We start from the raw sequence: 17,405 nt of genomic DNA, 5'->3' as shown, positions 1-17,405 counted from the left end.
TCAGGCCCCGATGGGAGTGTGAGCTTTAGGGGATAAGAAGCTTGTCTTTACTGATTACCACCTTAGCCTCAGGTCTTTGATGTCTGGCACAGAGTATGTGCCTGATGACAGACTGGAAGACTGAATGAAGTTAGGTATTTTATGGAGTCTCAAGGAGGTCAATATAGTTCTTAAATCCCAATGTGTTTGGTTTTGGGGATTCCTGCTATGAATGCACACTTGCTTTTTTGTGGGAATATTGATCTACTTTTTAGAGTGACCGAGCCTAATTTGCTGATGATCAGATTTCACCCTGTTGATATAAGAAGCTGATTTTTGTTGTTTTCTTTCTTGGTTGACTTACATACTCCTTTGGCATCTGAAATGTGTTTAATTTTGTGGAAAACCAAGTGGGGGAAAGAGCTCTTTTAGAAATATCTGCTCTGAGTCTCAGATGAGACTTCGTGTCAGTTTAACCAAACTCTATAAATGTTCTACAGGATAAGCGTTGGGTTTAAGGCTGAGGATGTGAAAGTGGCTTTTGCCTTCAGCAGTGTTTGTGTTCCCTTGTTAGCTCCTTAGTACAATAATCATCTCAGTGAGCAGCCGTGTGGTTGTGGCATTCAGACTTGGAGACACGTGACTCCTGCCGTCACAGTGCTTAGGACGCACAGATGTGTCAGCGGCTGAGTCAGTCCCATGCGTGCCACAGGGAAGTAAGGGGGAATAATAAGGACCAAATGAGGACCTGGGTGGAGAAGGGGTTTTTGCGGGGCGCCTCACTCTGGAAGAGGAGAACTCAAGCTCTAGGTAGTGCGGTCACAGTGTCCGCCCACTTTCCTACGTAACAGTGCTTCAGAAGACTACAGATTCCCAGTTGTGAGTCAGAGATCTCTGCAGATCCCTAGCAGGCTACTACGTAACCCACTCTGGAAGGTCACACTTGAGAAACGCGACAGAAGGACCCGCACACAGACAGGCTGTGCTCATCGAGAGCGGCCTGCTCAATCTCAAGTGTGCATTGGTGCAGTCGGCGACAAGGTCTTTTGCCTGCAGTTCGCCTAACAAATCTCCCTTGAGTTTACTTTCTAGGAGTTTGGTCCTTAAACCTCATTGTCATCAACAGGGTGCGAAGAAATGCTTAGCCGTAACTCGTGTACAACTGCAACATCAGTCTGGTCTCTGCGGCAGTGGTATCAACACTGTGGCTATTCTTCTGTCTCTAGACCCACAAAACAATAAAACTCAGTCTGTTTTGTGTTCAGTCCACAGGTTGTCTTTAAACATAACTTTACATATAGTTACAGAAGCTTGCGTGCATTGACATTTTATGGGGGGTTCTGGGGATTGAGCTCACAACCTCGCACGTGCCAGGCAGCACTGCACTGCTGAGCTATATCCCTGGTCTGCTTGCATTGAATTTTGACCAATTTGACAAGTCATTTGCTATGATAATGTCTGTTACATTATTCTGCTCTTTCCTTCTCCCTAATTAATGTAGTTCACTTACTTGTTTCTTTTCTTTGCATGTTTGTGTCTGTGGCAGGTCACCATTATTGCAGATGATAACTGCAGATTTTTATGCTGGTCAAGAGAAAGATTAACTTACTTTCTGGAATCAGAGCCTTTCCTGTATGAAATATTTAAGTATCTCATAGGAAAAGACATTACAAATAAGCTGTATTCATTGAACGATCCCACCTTAAATGATAAAGTAAGTGCTTTTCTGACATTTTTTTGGTTAACTAAATATGTACAGTGAGGTATACTTTGCCTTACTCACACTGATTTCCATCAAGCAGGCGTCCACTAGGTGCAGAGGGACAGTCGTAAAGGAGAGGTCTTGGAGAGTAAGTAATTTACAATGACTGCCTTTGCCGTGAACAGTGAAGAGTCTGGGTGAGCGGCCAGCACTCACGAGACGAAGAGTGGTACCATCTCGTACCAACTCTTCCGCAGAGTTTCTTTTTTAATTTTTATTTTAAAAAGCAAAACAGAAAAAAAAAGGATAGAACTCATACAGAATTTTTTTTAAAAAGTAGAGAATCAACACCAGTTAATATATTACATATTGTTATCTCAGAACTAGTTGTTCGGGTTACAAAATCCAAGTACAAAAGTGATCAGTCAAACAATGACAGCCAGACTGTCTTTTTGATGCACTAACAGATTGGTAGCATAGTTACCTGTCTAGTGCACATACACATACATACATTTATATACATTTACTAACATATGCATAACCTTTTCCTTCTCCATTTACCTACAAAAACCTCAAGGTCATCCTTTTTATAGCTGAGTAATATTCCATTGTAAAATACCACATCTTTTTTATCCATTCTGTGGTTGATGGGCATTTTGGTTGTTTCCAAGATTTATCTGTTAACAAATTGTACTGCTGTAAACATAGGTGCACATATATCACTGTGGCATGACATTTTCAGTTTTTCTGGGAAAATACCCAGAAGGGGAATAGCTGGATGGAATGGGACTTCAAATCATAGTTTTTTTGTTTGTTTTTGGTTTTGGTTTTAGTACCAGGGATCGAACTCACAACCCTGTGCTTGCCAAGCAGGCACTTATGCCACTGAGCTAAATCCCTGACCCTGAATCATAGCTTTTTGAGGAATCACCACAGTGATACCCACAGTGGCTGCACAGTCTGCACTCCCACCAACGGTGGAGAAGGTTCCTTTTTCCTCACAGCCTCTCCAGCATTTGGTGTCTGTTGGTTTCTTGATGGCAGCCATTCTTTGTGGAGTGAGATGGACTCTCAGTGCTGTTTTAATTTGTATTTCTCGAATGACCAGTGATGGTGAACACTTCTTCATGTATTACTTGCCATTTGTATTTCTTCATTTGAGAAGTGTATGTTCATCTCAGATGCCCGTGTTTGGATTGGGTCTTTGAATTTGGGGGGGCTGATGTTTTTCAGTTCTTTGTACTGGATAAAGTCCTTTGTCTGAGGGCTAAAATCCTTTCCCATTCTGTGGGTCTTCTCTTCACTCTTCCACAGAGTTTTTTAAGCAACCAGGGAAGATGGAAAGGGAGTCCGGAGGGTGCACTGGGGATGGCTGGGCCAAGCGAGGCCACAGGACGGGAGGCTGTAACCGGGAGCCTAGGCCTCTTCTGGTCCTGCACATCCTCCTGGGTACAGCTGCTCTGGGTTACAGGAAAGGACGGGCTTTCAGAGATGCCCAGTTACTCAATAATTTTCAGTTTGTCCTAAGCTTCCCGCATTTGTTTATGTGGAAAAAGTTAAACAAATGTACTTGTAAAACATGGTTTTTGTGATGCGTGCGTCTCCGAAACCCTGAGTACATGTGGGCACTCTCAGGTCATTTTGTCTTGGCTGGCTGTCATGTTAAGTTTGTACTTATTATTTCAGATCAATAAGTAGATTACAGAATAGGTTAAATTTTTTATAATGTTTATAGGAATAGCTGATAAAATCACAGCTTACATTTATTGGGTACTTAAGGTGTGTCAGGCACTCAGGTACAAGCTACTTACAGGGATGATGTGAATCATGTCTCATATCTCAGAAATCTTACAACTTTGCTTATAGAAAGCCAAAAAGTTGGAGCACCAGCTCAGTCTCTGCGCACAGATCTCCATGCTCGAGATGAGGAACAGCATCGCCAGCTCCAGCGACGGCGAGGACGGCTTGCACCAGTTCCTGCGGGGCTCCTCCAGCACGTCCTCCCTCTGTAAGTCACCTCGCACTGGCTGACAAGGCTGCAGTGTTCCTGGAGACGGCACTCTCAAAGGCACTGGGGCAGCGTCACTGAAAAATAGCTTTGCAGACTAAAGGCAGCAGTGGCCAGCTGTTTTCTAGATTTTGTCCCCTGTATTTCACATCACCCGATCCAAGCTTAAAACGCGTTTCTGTTTTAGAAGTTGCTCCCTTGTTTTGCTGTATACTTGGCTTAGATACTGATTCACTAGGAGGATGGAGGATATCGTATTTTCATGGCTTTAGTTAGAGTGAAATCCTAGACCAGCAATGTTTTAAGAAGCATTGGGAAACAGCGGCTGGGTGTTGTACTGTTAGATTATCTCGGTTCGAGCATCAAGACTTAAAAATTGGTTGGATAACGGGATAGTCCTGAAAAGGAAGATCATGCAGAACCCGAGTTACTGCATTTTCATACCTACTGAGAGGTGAGTTTTCCAGACTCGTGCAAGTTTAGGTTGCTTTAAATCATTTTAAGTAGCATTGTTGACACAGGTTTTCAAACTTAATATATACTAGGAGAAGTCAAATTATTGTAAGTAATATTCTGAATCTAAGAACTGAAGAAACTGATGTGAAATTGCAGAATGACAGAGGAATCCTTCCATAGTACAAGCTAAAGACTTCACATTCCCGATTATCTTCTAAACTGAGCAGCTTGTTTGAAAATGCCAGTCCTCATGGTGCTGCTATAGGTGCCCTTGGAACTTGCGTGCTTTAGATAAATGGGGTTACTCGGGAGAGGACGGTTTTTACAAGGTCGTATAACTGGTGTGCAGGAGGCACACCTCACCTCTTCCCTTCTATGGTTTCCCTTTTTATTGATTTATTTTTGGCTTGGCTTGAAAATTAAGTTGACATAGAACAGTTTAACTGGAGAAGTTCTTACATAACACAAGTTTTACATGGCACGGGAGCCTGCAGACAAATGAAGACCCACAGAAGTCGAGTCAGTCTGCTTATGGATACTGAATTGGGCAAAAATGGGGGATTGTGAAGAGTTAATAATGTTGGAACACTTTGTAAAGAACTCCGTGTCAGTTTCCTGTCCTTGATGAGAATGCCGCTTCCCTGCCTTCTTTATAGCTATTTTCTTGCTCTGTGTTTGCAGTATGTAATACTTTACATTCTGGGGAACTGGGATGTTTACGTCTTAATTCCTGTTTGCGTTCCCTTTCCGGCCCTTCCCCTCTCTCTCAGTCTCTTTCCTGTTGGAGCAGGATCCATCTCCCTGTTTCCAGTTACCTGTTTTTTATTTTGCCTTTTATTTATAACTTAGGTTTCTCATACAAAAGAAACCACGCAGTATTTTAAGTTTGTACGTCTGATTCATTTCACTGATGGGCTCGAGGTGCATCCATTTTCCTGCAAATGACTCAGGTTTATCTTTCTGGGTGGCAGAGCACTACTGCTGTGTCTTGCACGTGGGAATTTTGTCTCCTGTCTGTCAGAAACACGGTCAGAAGTGACGGTCAGTGACAGTCTTGCACCCCCGTTTTTTAAAGTGCTTTAGCTCAAAATAGCATAGTTTTAATTTCTTCAGATGTAACATTCTTTTTCTTTCTTTCTTTTTATTTGTTGTCTTTTTCAGACAGGTCTCACTATGCAGTTGAGGCTGGCCTTGAGCTCACTTTGTAGCCCAGGCTGGTCTTCAGCTTGCACTGATCCTCCTGCCTCAGCCTTCCGAGCAGATGTAACATTCTAAAACAAAGTCTAAGCATTGACATGCTTCGGACATAAAGAGAATTCGGGGCAACACATGAAACAAGTTGTAATGGTTTGTTGATTGCCTGGTTTCGAATGTGCACCTGCGAAAGCATCAACTGTTGTCCGTGTGCAGGTGGGGTGTTGCTGTGGGCCCTGTGCTCCCCCTTCTGGGATTTGGAAGGTAGCAGCATCTCAGAGTCTCTGGTCCTTAGGCAGAGGCAGGGCAGAGGTGGCAGATTCACTGTTGGCCCCTAAAGCTCCCGCTCGCGAGTGGGGTGTGCGCTCCGTGATGTGGCCGAAGCCGCCCTCAGCGGAGTCACTGAATCCTTGTTGTGCGGAGGGAGGAGAGAGGACTGCAGGCGGTTTAGAGCAACTGCGTCGGGCTCAGTGGCTGCCGCTTTACCTCCCAGACGAGGCATTTGGAGGTACCGTGTGTTCGTTCCCCATTTTCATTGCCCAGGGCTGGGTACAAACCTAGGGGTGCTGTAGAGTTGCAAAGCTCGTGCTTGTAGACCAGAGTGGTACCCAGCAAGGACACCCAGCGCATTGAGGGGACTGCTGGCCAGCTGACGGGACGAGCTCAGGCCTCTCTCCCGGTGGCCTGTGGTGAGGAATTTAAGGCCCTGGGCTAAGAGGCGGTGGCGAGCTGATTGGTGGCGGTAACCAGGAGTCCTGCTGGAATGTTCTGCAGCCTTTAGGCTGGACCGTGTGAGGCTTGCGGAAAATTCAGAACTCTTGATAGCAGCCCTCACTTCTAACCTTGGGCCACAGGGCCCATTCTTACCCTTCCGGTCCTGTTCCTCAGAGCTTTTGATGTTGCCTGGGTCATTTTATGTCACGTCCTAGGCTTGTACATCTACCTTCTGAAAAGCGTCTTGAACGGTTTTTAGGAACAGCAATGCTGGTGTTTTGTAGGTCAGTTTCAAAATGACCTCTGTGCATATGGCAGCCACTGCTGATTTCCTGTCATCTTGCTTTGAAGTCCTGCCATGCTTTTGTTCTGTTTTGATTGGTTCTATCCTGTTGTGTTTTATTTGATTCTATTATGTGTGATGGTGTGGACAACTTTTTTGAGGAAAGTGAGGTATTACAGTAGCCATTTTCATTTCCTGTTATTTGGTTTTGAAGTTCTTTAATGCTTTCATTCTCTTGAATGGTTTTATACTATTATGTTTGATACTATTGTGTGTGAAGCTATGCTCATCTATTTCAAAGAAAAGAGACATTATGGTAGCTGCTGTTGATGTCCTGTTGTCTTGTTGTGAAGTGCTGTGTTGCTTGCATTGTTCTGTTCTGATTTGCTCTGTTCTGTTCTCTTTCTGTTTTCTTCTCTTTAAAATAAAAAAAAAAATTGCCTCTGTGTTTTAAAAAGAAAAGATGTGAAAATGACATTTGGCTGGCGCTTGACGCTACTGTTCAGCCGCAGGTGCACATTGTGTCTGGTGGGTCCGTCCCGAGTCTAATTCACGTTCTCCATTTTTGTCTCTTTCTGTCTCTCTGTGGATTTCGGCACTGTTTTGATTTTTTTGTTTGCCCTGTAGAACATTCTTAAACATGCATCACAGGGATCTTACTAAGGCTCCTCATGGGCAAGTGTGGAGGGGCGGTGGTTTAACAGGACCCCGGGTGATGCCCGGGTGGCTGGTCTGTGAGCTGCACTCTGAGCAGAGGCTGTGGATGTTGCCTGAGTCCTGAATTCTGCTGATTGCGTCCTGTGGGGGTGTTATGGATTGAGAACTGGTGGTCAACTTAACGCCAGCTGGATTACATCAGCATGGCACTGAGCGAAGACGCTCCACCTGAGGAAAGTTGCCAGGATAAATAGGTGGAGAAGAAGGGAGGTGTGGAGGGTTGAGGCGTTAAGGCGGCATTGTGGGTTCTCCTGCCAGTTGCTGTCTGAGCTGTTGGTTCTCCTGGAGAAGCTCTGGTCCTCACATCGAGCATTGCTTCCTGGCTCCAGAGGGGAAGATATATGTCGCTTGGTCTCCAGGATGAACTCGTCACGCTGCTTCCTGGCATGTACCCAACTGTGCTTGTCATCAGAGGAGCTCGGGGCCTCTGTGTCACTGAGGATGGCTGTGGTGCCTTTCAGGACAGCCCTGGTCTTTGTTGTGAGTGTGACTTCTCGGCTCCAGCACAGAACCTTCAACCTGCCACCACAGCTCCTTCACCCTGCTGGCATGGACTTTCTGGCTTCCACCGCTGACCCTTGGGTCTTCCTAGCACGAATCCATAAAAGAAACTGGCGTGAGTCTTGTGGGCCCTGGACTTCCAGTTGGACTCGTGGAGGCATTGTGGTGAGCTCTGGGTTTTTATCTGGACTCATGTGGGACATTGCCGTGGGGTTTAGGCTCTTGACTAAATAATCTATGTCTTTGGTGTTGCGGATAGATTTCCTGCATTTTTCTGTGTTAACTTCTGGTGACCATTATAAAAATATTATAAACTCCATGTCCTGATCTGAATTGTTCTCTGTGTACAACCCCTGACTACAACAGGGGGTGATTTTGACATTCTTGTACATGGCATGATCAAAACGGTGCAGTTTAAATAAAACAAGTTGTTAAAGACAGATTGACATTACCCCCCCCCCAAAAAAACCCACTCCACTTCACGTAGAACACACTTATCCTGTGATCTCAGCACTCCTGCAGCAGTTTACAGAAATTTCTGTCAAACAGAAGCACTGCGGTGTGTTTATTCCCTGGACCTGGCACCGTGAGTGTGTGGCTCTGCCTCGGAGCTGAGGTGACCATGAAAGGTCAACTTTTGGAATCAGTTCAGGACATCCAGGCAGCCACAACGGTGCAGCTAAAGAAACTCATGAAGGAAGACTTCAGAACCGCTTCAGAAAATGGCAAGAACAGTGTGCTCGAAGAACAGGGAAACGTTTCCAGGGGGATTAATGGCAGTGCCTTTCATGATAATAATTTTTTAAAATTATTCTCTGTGTTTTTAGATCACACTTTGTATTTCTCATCTATTGGTAGTTCAGGATAGAGGCTTGTGTGGACTTTCAAAGATCCCCACAAGTCTGGGATTTAACACAGAAATATACTTCTTGGGGTTGGGGATTTAGCTCAGCGGCATAAGCGCCTGCCTTGCAAGTGTGTGGTGGTGAGTTCGATCCCTGGTACCGATACAAACGAAAAAGACCAAAAAAAGAAATATACTTCTCAGTACACAGCAGGTGTGCTGTTAAACACAATGCAGTCCGTCACAGGCAAAGGGAGCCTTCCAGGGAACGGGCTCAGTGCAGACTGCCACTCCGGTTCCTTTTCTGTGTTGTGCTCTGTGTGTACACCTCTTATGCTGCTGAACCCACAGCAGATCTCTCCTCTCTTGGAAAGATTGTGTTCCACATCCAGCTGTCATCTGACGGGGAGAGGCAGTGAGACAGCTGAGGAAGATTTGTTCCTGGATGCAGCAGCTTATAACCTAATGAGCTCCCCCCACCCCCATGGCTTGTTGACTGGAGTCCTTTTGCATATATGGATGGGGAGAGGCCAGGTGAGATGCCCAACCTGAGTGAGAAGCTGTCCACCACTGCTGGACCGCGGCACTGTTCATCGGGGAACCTCGTCATCTGCGCTTCTTGCAAGGTTCTGGTGTCTTCCTTCTGCCCTCACAGATGGGGTGTGCAGTGTTCTTGTCAGTTTCTACATAAATAAGCAGTGCCAGGGCGTAGGTGTTGTCATGGTAACAGGAGGGCGTGTTCCATCTCCTTGAAGGTTCATTGAGTTTAAATAACCTGTTGTCTGGGCTTTTAAAATTTTTTTTAATTTGTTTTTTTTGGTGCCGGGGATTGAACTCATGACCTTGCGTTTGTATCTGGGCTTGTTTTGTTTTGTTTTTGAATCATGAGACAATATAGGTAGTCTCAGCAGGAACTCATCTTTGAAAGAATGTCATTTTACATCATTGTTTCATGATGTTATCAAAGATGCTGTGAAATACTTAGCTAATTCTTGTGAGAAATATTTTTTTTTTTTTGAGACAGTTTCTCACCATGTAGTTCAAGCTGGTCCTGAACTCACTGTATAGCCTAGGCTGGTGTTGAACTTGGAGTGATCCTCCTGCCTCAGCCTCCTGAGTGCTGAGTTTATAAGTGTCCCCCAACACTCCTGGCCAAGAAACAAATCTTTTAAAATATGTTTTGTTGTTGGAGTTCATGTGGTGTTCCTGACAATCTGCTGACCGAACATCACCAGCTGTACACGTATACCTCAGTTAGCGTGCATCTGGTTAGATTCTCATTTGTAAGGACTAGCAACATGATGGGACGGGTTTCTGTCAGATCTTATGTAATGATTTACCTGGAGTGATACAGAAAAGCAAAATAGCATTCCTAGTTTCCAGGCTCATTTCAGGAAATAATCTGTTTAGCTCGGGTTGCATTTTGTTCCTTACAAACAATCGGTTTTGCATGAACTCAGCGGCGGCACGGGAGAAGACGTGATCCGCACAGGAGGAGCCCCTGAGCAGTTCTGGGACTCACCGGATGGGCCGGAGAGAGGCAGCGCCCTGTTTTGCAGATGAGTGAACTGCAGCTCCGGGAGGCTGGCTAACTGCTCAGGGTCCCTCGCCAGCCTTGAAACCCGGAAGCGGTGAACCTGCCGCATTCCCGCTTTGCTCTGCTACCCTGCAGTTACCAGCATCAGCTCGAGCGCGCTCAGCCACTGCTGTGGCGGCTGACGCGTGCCCACCGGGCATTTGCATGCCTTGTGGGTAGCTGCTCATTGCCCCACGGGGGCTGAGGACTATGACATTATCGCGCCGGGTGCTTGTCCTGCAGGCCGCAGGGACTGAACTCTGACCCGGGGCCGTTGCGTCCCCTGTCCAGCCATGACCAGCTTCCTCACCTGAAGGCATCAGTGAATGGACTGCATTCAGGTGGACATTTTAAATCTTAATTTAAAAATTATCAAGCTAATATACATAGACATCAGATAGTCAAAAAAGAAATGTTAACAATAAGAACCTAACCTCTTGAAACTTAATTTTAGCCAGGCTCCCCTACAAAATTACTTCGGGACAGGTTTTCTTCAGAAAGCTGCGTAACGTGCTGTTTATGGGTTTAGCCACTTAGCCGTTACCGTCTGGCTTCCCTTCCCCTTTCTCTAGATGGTGATGCGCCTGGGTCTTCCTCTTTTCTGGTTTACCTTTGTAACATTAAGTACTCTTCCTAGACCTCCCTTCCTTTTTTCTCTGTGTGATTTTTAAAGGTGAAGCTGTAGGGAGCCCTGGTCACCCACCCAAGTGGTCGGAAAGGATCCTCAAGTGACCCAGTGGGGCAGAGAAACCTGTTCCTGGAAGCCGGGAAGCTAGGCCCACCTCCTCATCAGCATGCTTTTACTTTTTTTTTTTTTTTTTTTGGTGCTGATTTAAGGGAAAATTAGATATAAAGGCCACAGCTATCCTCAGGCTGTGTTCAGAAAGCTTCAATTAAAACTCAGTTCTCCCAAAAATCTTACAGGGCTGGGAAAGTTCGGTGGTAGACAGCTTATCTAGCATGATGAAGCTCTTGGTTTGATCCTCAGCAGTGAGAAAAAGAGGAAAAAGAAAAAAAAATGGTTTAAATAGGCAAAGGCAGGAAAAGGAGTAAGTTTTTCCAGCAGAGAAACCACTAAATCCTTGCCTACCCCCATTGAGCAAACACTGTATAATCTAATTAAAATTCAGAACCCTTGTAAGTTTTTTAATTCCTTGCTAAAGCAGTTGGCCAGATGGTTAAACATCATAAAAATAATACCACTTTGAACAGAATGAAGAAAATGTCCTTAGAGTTAGTAGGAGAGTGGATAAAGAAGGGCTTCGAACATCCTACCCGTTAGGTTACGGAAGTTTGGTGCTTTGTTAAGCAGTGTTTGGTCAGCCAAGAAGAGTCATTCAGCAAACTTCACACCAGGCCACGCACTCATGGCCCAGACTTGAGGTAACTTACTCATCCTCAGGGGCCGGCGTGACCTCTGCTCTGGTTTCAAAACAACAAATATGTCTGTTTAGTTTTACTTCCAGCAGAGACCCTTAGGCCTTCGTGTAATTAGAAGCACACTGAAATCTCAGTGAGCTTAGTAGGGATCAAATTCTGACTCAGGGGACTTAAGACAGGCAGGAGCCTCAGGGAAGGCAGTGAGGCCTTCCCAGAAAACGCTGTCCTCTTCCAGGAGAGGCACTGGCCGCTCCCTGGACAGGTGTGCTGCGGAGAGATTCTGCTGGCCACAGTCAGAGCCCCTGTGGTGCCCTCAGTGTCGTCACCCGCTGCGATCAGTCATGAGCAGAGGTGTCCGCTGTTAGGTTCAGGGCTCTCTCTGCTAAGTCTCAGCCTCAACATTGGCTGACAGCCTGGATTTTGAGCTTGACATCTTGTCTCTATTCTGGATCCTAGCCTTGGGATATACAGACTGTCACTCCGGGTTTGATAAGTGGGTTTTAAAATGTTCACACCAACAGTTTCACGTCCTCAGTCAAAATAAAGTGGGTGTGTTGCCGTTGTGTGTATTACAGATGTGGCTAAATACTGTGATTTTGTTTAGCCCTCCTGACAACCTATGACATGGTTCGCGTGACTGTCCCGTTTCTGCAGACATGGAATCTGATGCTTACGTGTAGTGCCCGGTGCGGGTGATCCAGCTTGGAAGCAGCAGGGCAGGGATCTGAGCCATGGACGTAACCCTGACCACTGTGGCTGTGGCCTCCCAGTGTGTCAGCCACTCTGAGACCAGGGAATGACCGCTTTTTCAGAGTGATTTGCCTTCGTCCTGGTCTGCCTTCTTCCGAGGGGCCAGCCTGCAGGGTGCTGGTGCCCTGCTCCTCCCTACTGACTGAAGCATGCTCGGCGCTGGCCGGCCCTGCCTCTGCTCCTGATGCTTGCCCCAAATGACAGCTGTCTTGACAGATTTCTGTGGCCATGGTGTAGCCAGTCTGCTCAGATCCCTCTACTATCCTTGGGTATTATCAGGTATTTCAGGAGTCGGGCTTCATCCACGGTCCCACCACCAAGCTCTCGCCCAGCCAGAGTGCAGCAGCGGCTGCTCTTCGAGTGGGCGTCGTGGATACACACCCAGTGCTGCTGGAGTGGGTGGGGAAGATGGATCCTGACCGGCGTTAGGCAACTGTGTGGAAGCGATTTTGTGTTTATGCTGTCACACAAACTGTCCATTTGGCCCCTTGGAGAGCTCTGTTTGTCATCATTTCTGCTCTTTTGGCTGGTATTTCCTTCTTCAAGCGTGATGTCCATTTTCTGGTAGATGTGTGATAAGCCTTCGATGAATGCAGGAACCAGTAAGTGACTGAATGAAATGTTCCTTGGCTCCTCTTGATTAAATGGCATCCTGAAAAGCCCTAGGGACGCTCTTTCCCACCATGCCACACACAGTGTTTCCTCTTGCTGGCCACACTGGACTTTCCTGCTATCCATTCTGTTTTTGTTTGTTTGTTTGTTTTTGGTATCGAGGATCGAACTCACGACCTTGTGCTTGCCAGGCAGGCACGTAAGCCACTGAGCTAAATCCCCAGCCTAAGAATCTCATTCTTGACTCTGCCCTTTCATTGAAATGCTGGATTGAAAATGTGGCAGCAGAGGCGCTGAGCTGCTGTTTCTCTCTGTGGCTGCTCAGTTGTGTTTTCAGCGGGGTTTGTAGTCGCTGCCTCATGCCGGCAAGCGGGCTGGCTATGCGTTCAGCATTTTCCTTTCTGTTTTCTCCTAGATGTGTCTTCCCCACACCAGCGAGCTTCTGCCAAGATGAAGCCTATCCAGGAAGGCGTGGAAGACGACGATGAGGTCTTTGAACCTGCGTCTCCAAATACATTTAAAGTGCATCAGTTTCCTTGATCAGCATTCAAGTTACCAAGAGGGAAATTGTCCTGAAGAAACTCTGAACATACCAGCACTGTTTCATGGCTTTTAGGCTCTGCTGCTTTCGTCCATCCAGCCTGGCGGAGTCCGAGGGTCAGAGGTGGGACGGTTACTTCACCTGTCCTTTCGTTGGCCAGCTTTTTATGTTTTACTGAGCCTTCTGGCTAAATGTTTCTTTTTAAAGACATTTTTACAGCATTTTCTAGATACAGTAGATTATTGTTTTAACTTTGAAAACAGAGTTCTGTCCATGCGAATGGCTTTTTATTTATTTTTCCAAGTGATAGCTCATTTTTCTCCACTGTGGCCATTTAGAATTGGGGTCTGTGTGACACTTTCTATAAAAATGTTAGTTAAAATGGAGGCTGAGACAACGTTTAAAAAGCAGGAAATCTTACACGTTGCTCGGTTGACTTCTTGGGCAATTTTAGAGAAAGATGTGATTTAACTGGTTTTCTTTTGCCCCTGGTCAGGAGCATTCCTCCGCCAGATCGCTTTACTTAGTGGCACCATGTAGATAGTTTGATAGTGACCGAACTCATCCGAGTTTACTCGCCTTACCCCTTTATTATGTCGTTCCTCAGCTGGTCTGAAACCCGAAGCTGCCCCGATAACAAATGGAAACACTTCTGAGCTCAGAGTCACCTTTCAGCTACGCTCCGCTCCTGTGTGATGTGGGGCCACGTCGGTCGCCCACACTCTTAGATGCTTTCTCTTGCGATAAGTGCCGTGGGGTCAGCTTCACCCCCGGTCTGATTCTGTGGGCTCAGATTTTCCCTTCCAAGGCAGAGGTGTCTGTTAAAGTGCACAAGGTACTCAGTGCCAGAGCTGTGGATGTGAAGCCCGGGTCTCGCCGTGGGTGCCCAATCTCAGTATTGCAGGGAGGACCTTGATTCCAGAATTTTCTTTTCTATGACCACAGAAGGGAGTTTTAGGAAACAGTGGTATTTGCCTGGTGAGAAATAAGAATGTAATTGCTTAAATCATGAGTCCATCTCGTCAGTGTGGCAGTGGCCTGGGCTAGGCCACTTCATTGAGTGCGGCCCGTCACTCAGCTGTTAGGCCTTGTCCTAGTTTGTTTATAGTTTCATTAAATAGCTAAGAAAAGTTGCAGGTGGGATTATCTTCAGGTGAGCTGAGCCAAAGGAAACCTCCTTGGCATGGGGTAACTTCTGTTAGAGAAGAAAATAAGCCAGTCTAGGGTGACCTCCTCATCCTCTGTCACCTTTTTAAAACCCTAAGTTACATTTCTGTGCTAGGAAACTCATGCAGACTGGTCATCCAGCGTTGATACCTTTACCAAACACTGATTCATTCACATCTGAGTAAAAAGGCTGATTCACTTTACTGCTGTAACTGCTCCTCAGTTTGCTGAGTGAGGGATTGGTTTAGAGAGATGAACACGGTGAGTGAGGTGCCCTTCGCTTTCCCATTGGAAACCCCCCTGGCTGAGTTTCTGGACTGAAAGTGTAAGAGTGTTAGTTTGTTTTTCTTGAACCATTAAACTCAGGCAGCCCACTGAGTTCACACAGGCAGAAAGCCAATTTACAAAATCACGCTATCATGTCATTAGACAGCACTTGTCTCCCTGAGGAGAAGGTAATTTTACATTCTGCGTAGCCACAGTTTTAATGTTCCTCGAGTCCGTGGGACCTTGGCGTTTGCTTACCCTGTCCCTTTCCCTGGCTCATCAGACTTGGTCAGTGTTACACAGCTCAGGTCACTGCAGATGATCAGCCTGGTTGCATTTGGAGGTTGGTTTCTTGCGTGCTTGGAACAAACCTGTTTTAAAATCACTTTGCGAAAAGTAAGTTACCTAAAATCATTTACTGTTTCACTGAAATGTGTGTGTATCAGTGTCATGGATAATGAAGATTACAATCTCAAGGTTAGGAATCTTAAAAGAGCCACTTAGCCTGAATGGGAAACATGAAACCATTTTTAAATACACACCTCCAAGGAAGACAGTGCCACTGAGAGAAAAGAAACCACAGCCCACTGAGACGCCCGCCCACCTACACTTGCTTATGAGGCAGCGATGAGAAGTATTTCAAGTGAGAGCTCTCCATGGGGGACTTTAAACTCATTTGTACAGCTGTATCTTTGTAGAACACATGAATACACAGATAAAAACACGTCTCCTGCCAAAGTCTCCAGTGAGACGCTGCCTGCGTTTTTTGGCATTCACTTAGCTATGTGATGAGTGTACACGAAAGGTCTGCAAAAACTATTCTATATATAATCCCACATCTAGCTAACATCAAGTTGGTTGTATGACGTTAGGGTGCAGTATTTATATTAGAGTGTGTGTTTAAAATGCTTTGAAAGCCCTCATAAATTTTTGTATTTACAAAAAGCATAGATACTGTATACATCCTCAATGGTATTTATCAACACGGTAGTAATGGGTGCTATGTAATTACTTTTCAGTGACCCTCCTTGGCTTTCTGGGACCTTTCCTGTGTGTCACACTAATTTGGTCTCCTGTGCTTTGCTGCTTAGTGTGTGCACTTGAGACGCCACCACAGTACCTGCTTCTCCTGAGTGTCTGAAGCTTTACTTTCTTATGACTTGGAGCTGCCAGTTTATGCTCCCGAGGTCTTACTGTGCCCCACACACAGTCACTTGAGTACTTGGAAAGTATTTGGGAGACACTGGTGTAAGCTACACACTGCCTGTTGCCAGTGCACCCCAGTAAAGATTTCATGCTCAGGTGTGGGGGCTCCCAGCCAGATGTGTGGCGTGTGAGTCCACCCTACCTTCAGAGGTGAGAGCCCTCCAGGCCCAGGTGCAGCTCCAAAGACTCACTTTAAAAACCAAATCCCTTTCCTTGGTCATCTCTAAAGCTGCTTCGCAGGAAACTTGAGCCTGACCTGTCTTGGCTGTTTCTCCCTTCTCTTTCTTCCTGGCTCCCCAAACTCCTTTTCTAATTATTACTGAATGGATAATTAAGTGCCACCTACTTAATTCAGAATGCCAAGGATTTGTGGGACCTTGGGCGGGAATGCAAGGCTCAGCACACTGCTCGCTGCCTCGGTCCTCCTCTTGGGACGATGCTCTCACTGATGGTAGCTGTATTTTATCACAAAACTCAAGCACCTGTGTGTGTGAGATAGTGTAAGTGTCATATGTTTAAGAAACTTGCTTGTAAGTACCACTTATAAGTTTTCTGTTATGTCAGCCTAGCTTTAAAGTACATGAGAATTTTATGAGTGTTTCATATAGATACATTACAGGAAACTTTCTAGGCATCATTTATTTTGGTAACATTTACTTTATAGTAAAGATCCATTATACCTGAATAAAGCCTTACAGTTTAAAATATCTTCATATGTTGCCATTTGATCAAATAAATTTCTTACTCAGAAACTGTGTTTTCTTTTTTTCTTGTGACTGTGCGAAGGCTGGGGTTGGTTAGTTTCTGCTGGAGATACAGGAATTGCCCGGGTTAGGCAGTCCGAGTCTGCGGACCGCACTTGTGGCTTACAGTCACTCTATTGCAGAGGCCCAGCCTGTCAGCGTGGCTGCCTGTGGCCGTGAAAGGAGAAGCCGCAAGCGGCGTCATCAGTGTTGAGTGCGGCCACCGAGAAGCCACCGTGAAGGAGTCACTGTGGGGACACAAATCTCAGCCTTTAACCCACCACATCTGAAAATTCTCCTCCAGTTTCATAAGGCTAAGCAAGGCAGGGAGTCCCGGGAAACCTCGATCTGTTCTAGGGTGGGTGGGGGGAATGGCCTCTCCGCTTGGAGAAACCGTGTTCTTCTACCCAAGGAATTAGAGTGGAAGCTTGACGGACCACCTCTTGCCCTTGGTTCCAAGTCCTTGGCATCTGACTCGCCCCAACCAAAGGGACATCTTATGCCACCCTAAGCATTGTGGCCAGTAGACCACAGCACCCAGGTCTCAGGGTTCTGAGCCCTGAACCTGCTCCCATTTCTGCCAGCTCACCTACCATTTCTGACAAACCCCATTTCTGCCAGCTTGGGGGTTTAGATAGATACCGCAATGCCTGCCATCCAGTAGTGGTGACTGACGGCCCTGGCTGCAGGTTTGTGGGCAGGAGGTGGGGGTGAGGGAGAGGGCAAATCACAAGTTTCCGTTAGAATCACTCCTGGCTGTTCTTT

The 17,405-nt window shown here is 46.1% G+C and overlaps 1 protein-coding gene across 2 annotated transcripts in view; it reads left to right on the top strand.

Annotated features, from left to right (window-relative positions):
- Bves (blood vessel epicardial substance) overlaps positions 1-16,649 on the top strand; it is a 33,768-nt gene extending 17,119 nt beyond the window's left edge. For both annotated transcript variants that reach the window (XM_003466005.5, XM_063253947.1), the window contains exons 6-8: positions 1,526-1,693; positions 3,548-3,689; positions 13,132-16,649. In XM_003466005.5, the coding sequence (XP_003466053.1) occupies positions 1,526-1,693; positions 3,548-3,689; positions 13,132-13,256 (435 nt within the window). In that variant the 3' untranslated portion in view covers positions 13,257-16,649. The remainder of the gene's footprint in view (positions 1-1,525; positions 1,694-3,547; positions 3,690-13,131) is intronic.
- Positions 16,650-17,405: the final 756 nt, after the last annotated feature.

This window comes from Cavia porcellus, unplaced genomic scaffold (genome assembly GCF_034190915.1).
Source record: "Cavia porcellus strain 051 isolate PalLab524CR breed Dunkin Hartley unplaced genomic scaffold, mCavPor4.1 scaffold_7, whole genome shotgun sequence".
Classification (NCBI taxonomy): Eukaryota; Metazoa; Chordata; class Mammalia; order Rodentia; family Caviidae; genus Cavia; species Cavia porcellus.
Note: the sequence above shows the minus strand (reverse complement) of the source record. Positions and strands in the feature narration are given on the sequence as shown.